We start from the raw sequence: 6,877 nt of genomic DNA on the forward strand, positions 1-6,877 counted from the left end.
ATCCAGCGACACCTCCGTGTGGGCCGTGTCTCGGGGTAGTTGGGTGGCTTCAACACTTTTATTTACTGTATTTTTTTATTAAATAAAATGTGACCAGAACTGTATCCCTTTCTTTCCTTGTTAGAATGATAAAATAGGGGAAAAAAACCCTCCACAAAACTGCAAATAACTTGTACCTGTATCAAGGAGAAGCAGTGACAAGTGTACCTCAACTGTACTTGTCTTATGCTTGTCTAAATACTGAGTTTAAGTAATTCAGGTGTTTATAAAATGTAGTTAATGATACCTAACTTGGTATAATTTCCTGAGATAGCACAGTGATCTTTCTGGAGCAATGCTTTGTTAATTCAAAGAGATTTGAGGCCTTGATAGGCGTTAACGTTAATACTAGAAAGTGTGTATTTCTGTATTATTTATATATTTAATCAATATTATTTAAAATAGTTTTAATTAGAAGGTAAGCTTCTTGTCCTTTTCTTCTGCAAACCACCAGCAAATTTTCCCATGAAGCAACACAAACTAAGGAATGCTAAACTTGTAAGTGCTTTAGGCTTCTGAAGTGGAATCATGGAAGCACTGGTTGTTTCATTTTAATTATATTACAAAATTCTTGAGATGAATAAGGGAGGATGCTCTTCTGGTATAATTACCCAGATTTAGGATTATGCAAGTGTAAGTATTGCAATCAAGTTTAAAAAAAAATTCCAAAAGTCCTGATCCTAATTAACATAGCTAAACATCTGTGAAGTTAAAACTATAACTGTGGCCTAATCTGAAGTCTGCTGTTGTTCTGATGTATTTTTATTTTTTAAATTGTGACATCTGCTCACCTTCACCACTACAGTGATACAGCTATAAATATTTATGATTATTTTACTTCTCTAACATGAATTATGTGTAGATGCATCCTGGTATTTTGCGAGGTAGTTACTAATTAGTGTCTGTTATGAGATGGGGATAGACTGTTTGTCAAACCTTTCCATGTCCCTTTCCTTCTGCAAAACTGCGAAGGGATTAATATGCCTGTTATCTCCCCTCAAAATATTATAATAAAGTCATTCAGACTAACTGATTGCAGAGGTTCAACAACAGGTAATGCTTCAAAGAAAGATGTAATCTATTGACTTTCTAGCTTGGTCAAAATGCTTTATCTGATTGTATTTGGCATATAAATTTAGAGGTAGAGAAAACTGTCTCTGTGTTGCTTTTAGGTTTTCTAAGCTAAAAAAGCTGTTGTAAAACGTTGCTGTGTGGCTCCAGTATAGCTTCTGAACAGATTTTTTTCAATGAAGGAAAGCTTAGTAATTTCTAAGGAGAATAGCTAAAATGTAGACTTTCATAAGTGTTATTTATAAAAATCTGTAAAGGTTCCTGCTTTTTCACTCCATTCAACACTAAAATGACTTACTAATTTGGCAATTGCAGCAGAATTTCTACTATACAAAAGTTACATAAGAAAAAAATGCTCCTTTTGATGGTGTATTTGTAATCAGCTTCTTGACTAGAATAAGCTGCAACTGTGAAAAGGCTTTTCCTTAGGTTGTTCCATTTCAGCAGCTGATTTATATTGTACTAGGAAAGACGTGTGATTTTTGTCTCCAGAGGAAGAAATAGGGAGTATCACTAGTACATGTGTACAAGTCAATCCTCTTCACTATAGATGAGGCTTCAGTTTTGAGGCACGTGAACAAACCACTTCCACGGTGGTTGCCTACCAAAGGTTATGGAGAAACTGAAAGATCAGGAAGGAATGAGTTTAGTGGTAGATGAGTCACATAATGAATAGGTTTTCAATAATTTTCTGGATCACAATGTGAAGAAGCTTTCAGTAATTGTTCTGGTTTTTCAAAAACTGAAGAGGTTTTGAACACTTTGTTACATCAAATAGTGTTTCTCATATTGCTACTACAGGAATTTTTTTTGCCTTTTTCTAACTTTTTTTATTTATATTTCTTCTTGCACCTTGATATCACTGGTTTTGTTCAGATTCTGGCTGCTTAAGTCACTGCTGTATAACACCAGTGTGTGAGTTGCCTGCAATGCATCATATCAGCTTGAGGGTCAAGCTGGTGTCTGAAATACGTGATGTAGTTTCCAGAATAAAAGTGTTCCATTCCGGGCTTTGATAACTTTGGCTCTAAGGGAAGTTCTGACAGAGCAAATATGCAGCTGATTGTAGCTGTATATGGTGGTGGAGTAGCTCCTTAAAACCAAAAGGCTGTTTGGACAATCAGACTGACCTGTGCTAGAATTAAAGCTTTCAAGATTATATCTCCCTGAGAGGGTCCTAAGGAAGCTTGTTGGTTCTACATGCTGTGTCTTTGCATGGCATAAGGGAGTGTTGCTTCCTATGACTTCAGTGTCATTGTAGCTGACTGAATAATTTAAAGACTTAGAATTGGAAGTGGATGCCATGTAGGAAATGAAGGCAGAGAGATAAAATGTGGTTATCTTAAGCACATTTTAGGGACAGTGTTAATAGTCTCAACCGATGACAGAGAGTATAACTGGTCTTTACAATGATAAACCTTAAAGTCCAGTGTCTGCTTGTTCTGATGTTTTAATTTGTATATTTATTCTAATTAAATTTAAATTTAAATGTCAAGTAAATTGGTATCTCTTTTGTGAGTGAAAACATGAGTCCAAAATTGGCGGGGATTCCAGTGGTATTGCAATTTTAATTGCTCTGTATTTTAATTGAAGGATGGCCAGGTTGCAGCCTTTAAGTATTTGTCTTTTTAGATTAAGTAGCAGTAGTCAAACTAATGAGGCAATTAAAAGCCTAAATGCTTAGTGTCTCAGATGTTCATACTTAAGATGTGAGGCAGAGTATGAGATTTGACCTAGTCCCTTCTTTCCTCTGAAAGCTGTCTTATTTAGTTTGGGTTAAGGTGTCCAAAAGTATTCTTGGCATGTATTGTTTAAAGTGTATATATTTTATTGTGAGTAGTGATTGTCACACCCTTCAGAACACAATTTTCAGTTTTAAGTTGAAATTGTTAGCTTGAAAGCTTATTTTGTTAAGGGCTTCTTTGTAGTAGTACTTAAGAGGATGAAAAAGCTATAAAACATCTTCAGGTTTTGTGCTGAAGGAGACGTAAGAGGCAGAGGAACTTCCTTATTCTCACAGAAAACTTTGAAGGACATTTAAAATAGAGTGTCATACTAAAAAAAAGTTTTAGTGACATAGACTTTTATGCAGTTGTTTTATTTTTATATTTAACTTTGTATTGTTTCAGCAAGGTGGTTACTATTTTAAAACACTTGTATTACAGAGGTATGACTTTTCATACAAAATTCTGAAACATGTTTCTTCAGTTTGAAGTTCAGTATTTCTTTGTGAATGAAAGCCCATTATGCCCTTTAAAGGCACATTTGGTTAATCCAGAAGTCATTCTTAAAGTAATTACTTTTATAATTATGTCAGAACCTTGTCTTTTGTTATGAACTATGTAATTGACTATACATTTCAAAGCTTATTGTAACTGACAGCTTGTGGTTGACCTTCTCCTTGCATACATATTAAATATAAACAGGATGATTAATCACGTTTCAAATTTGAGTTTTTTCTTGCCTTTCTTTTTTTCTGTTATGCCTTCCTTCCCACCCCCCTCCTTCCAAAGTTTGAGGTCAATAGTAAAAGGGTTTACAGTTTGCTTCTGCTTCCTTTGTAGGACTCTTCCCCCCACCTCCCCATCACAAACACTGTCTGTTTCATTCTTTGCTTGGATAAGTCTGTACCCTGAGACTGTATCTTCATAGAGAAGTAGTGTGGGCCCGTTGAGGCTTATCCGTACTGTGAAATGGTTTATACTCAGGATCTGATACTCACCCTTTATGTGTTTCAAGTGGTTTTTTTTTTTTTACATTGATCTATCTATAATCTGGACACATAGGCTGAATTCACAATTTTTTCTGGAGTGCACCGGGTTCTTTCCTAGCACACATCTCCTGGTTGAGTTTCGTCTGAAAACAGACTAGTTCATGCACACTCCGTCCACTCCGTGATGTGAACCTCAGTGAAGTCAGTGGGGACAGTGGAGAAATTCACTTCCAAATCATGTCCCTGATCTGAACTGAAAGAGTAACCCTGGGTTTTTTTCAGTCAGTGGAGAGTTATATACAATGCTAAGGTACCTCCATTACATATCTTTTTTGGAAAGCAATGGAAAGAACAGAGCAGTTCTAGAGAGGATGTTGATAACAGGTCTAAAGATCAGGATGTTGTTGTTGTTGGGTTGACGGTTGGATTTGATGATCCTTGAGGTCTTTTCAGACATTAATGATTCTATGATTCTATGTGTCATGCAGATAATTGCAAAATCTGGATCACGGCTGCATTCACCCTCGGTGGGAATGAGATGTTGTATATCTCTATTCATAAACATTTAGGCTTATGTCACAGTGGGATTTTTTTTTAAATTTTTTTTTTTTAAGGAGAAGGGCAAGGGGCTGGATTTTGCTTCACATAAACATAAATCAAAATTTCAGGGTAGTTCTGTCCATTTTGGGGGGAGCAAGGATAGAGGGAGGTTCTTTTCCTCTAACTTCAAATTACAGCTATTGGAAAAGGCAGTATAACATTTCATTTTAACTGGTATTTACTAAAATATTTACTTTATTACATGATTTTTCATCAGTATGAACTCATTTTATGGTTGCCAAGTGAGCAAGGGGGGTTGTCACAGTAAAAATAAAAGTTTAAATGCTTTGCACTTGGTTAGTAGAAAACAAACAAACAAATTCCAAGAATGTTTAGTTCAGACATTTATCTTGAGTAGGTGACAAAAATGCAGACACGTGGCAGCCTAGAAGCAAAACAAATGTCCATTTCAGGTCTGTTCTGGAAATTTGTACATTTTGAAGTGGGTGGCATGTTTTCAAAAAAAGAAAAAGAAATAAGTGCTTCATTGTTTCAAGCCTCATTAGGCTTTTAATAAACAGAGTAGAGGCTGAGGAAGAATGTTCAAACAGTTGAAAGCTGTATATGTTTTAAGTGAGTTGCATTCCAGAAGGCTCTCAGATAACTACTGTTTGCGTTCTTGCATCTTTTTCCTTTATAATCAAACACATAATGTGTCTTGGCTGACATTTTTGATTGCTCCCAATAATGGGAATGATTTATAATACACAACAGTACTGTAATCATAGTGTAAGCCGTTTGCTGGCATGTTACATGATTACTGTAGAGACATATGCTGTATGAGGGTTTCTTTTCCTAGGTACGTGTCTGTTAAAAGTATTTAAATTAGAAATTAAAGAGTATCAAAAGGGGGGAAACTTTAAAAAGACTGTAGTATTTGGCAATTTGAGCAGTGTGGTATGGCAAGATTTTGTGGTTTCCATGTAACTTGGGTTTAAATGATGTTGACCTTTAAATTCTAACAGTTTTTCTGTTAACTTTTTTGTGGTGGGAAAAATTCAGCTGTGTCAGAGGTTTGGGCAGATGCATGTAAGGACAGTTTGGGGATGTTGGTATACCTGGTATCATAGTATGTAGTGTGGAAAAAGAGAATGACATTGGTTAAACTTTTTGTAGCAAAGATGGGAAGCCTGAAAACCAAGACCCTAGAGAATAATTTTCAGCTGTTTTCCTTCCCAAAATTTTAATAGTTGTGAATGAATCAGCATATTAATGTCTAGAACACCCATGAATTTTGTAGATAAAGTAAACCCTGTCCAGGGACATGAAAGAGAGGTTGCAGACTCCTTTTTCTCACAATGCTTTTCTGGATTATCTGTATAAATCCCTTTTATTTGTGTTTTATACCAGTTTAAAAATTGAGGGTTTTTTTCTCACTTGAATTTTTGTTCTGATTTTAAAAAAGAGGTCTTAGCTTAAAGAATTTGCTGTGTTTAAAAAAAAAAAGGGCAGTGATGAGCTTGAAAACACCCTTGTATATGTATAATAATGCAGTTATCTTTTTTCTTTCAGAATTTTGAAAACGTGCATGGTTTTGAATTTGAACAAAAGACTAGAAATTGAAATACTCGTCACAGTTCTTTGAATAAGAAGTAATAATGCAACGGAGACAGGGAAGAGTCAATGCTGGACTGCTTTTGCTGCTTTATCAAATTTCTCAAGTTGGACTCCAGAATATTCCTTCTGTTACCCTTGGGGTGCTTGCACTGAATGTTTTTCTCTTTCTGAATCCTGTGCAGCCACTGTCTGAAGTGTGTATCAGTGTAAAAGAAGGCTTCTACAGAAGGAACTGGCAGCGTTTACTGCTTTCTCCTTTCCACCATGCAGATGACTGGCATTTATATTATAACATGATTTCCATGCTTTGGAAAGGGATAATGCTGGAAAAAAAGCTTAAAAGCATATGGTTTGCATACATAATTGCAGTATTTTCAGTGCTGATTGGAATTGTTTATATGGTGCTGGAATTCATGCTTGTGAAAATTCTGGACGATCCTTCATATGAAATGCATTGTGCTGTAGGTTTTTCAGGTAAGGCACGTAGTTGGTTTAATTTACATGTGTGAACTTAGTATTTATAGGTATTATATAGCAATATTTGTTGAATGCAGAAAATGGATAGGTGTGCATCCATATGCATATATGTAGTTGTTAAATCAGTAAAGTTATCCTGTTTTTTAATTTAAAGCACATACTTTGGGTACGTCCTGTACTCATGCTGTCATTGGGACCTAGCATTAGAAGGCAAGCCCTCCTGTTCAACCTCTGAGAAAGGTGCTTCAGCACATCTGAGGGTTCCCTCTGGTATTTAAATTTGAACTAGTTGGGACATCCTAGCAGTTGCTCATTTGGAGCGTCAGACATTCTCTGGTCACCCACCCTTTGGTAACGAGACATGTCCAGTTCTAATATTGGCCTTTATGGTGGCTGTAGGGACCCTGAGTGCAGCCTCTT

At 35.9% G+C, this 6,877-nt stretch overlaps 1 protein-coding gene across 1 annotated transcript in view; it reads left to right on the plus strand.

Annotated features, from left to right (window-relative positions):
- Window positions 1-5,946: 5,946 nt before the first annotated feature.
- Window positions 5,947-6,877, plus strand: part of RHBDD1 (rhomboid domain containing 1) — a gene marked incomplete at its 3' end in the record, with an annotated part of 11,613 nt that continues 10,682 nt past the window's right edge. The window contains exon 1 of the mRNA XM_010076985.1: window positions 5,947-6,454. Within this exon, the coding sequence (XP_010075287.1) occupies window positions 6,022-6,454 (433 nt within the window). The remainder of the gene's footprint in view (window positions 6,455-6,877) is intronic.

Source organism: Pterocles gutturalis, unplaced genomic scaffold, assembly GCF_000699245.1.
Source record: "Pterocles gutturalis isolate BGI_N339 unplaced genomic scaffold, ASM69924v1 scaffold14028, whole genome shotgun sequence".
Classification (NCBI taxonomy): domain Eukaryota; kingdom Metazoa; phylum Chordata; class Aves; order Pterocliformes; family Pteroclidae; genus Pterocles; species Pterocles gutturalis.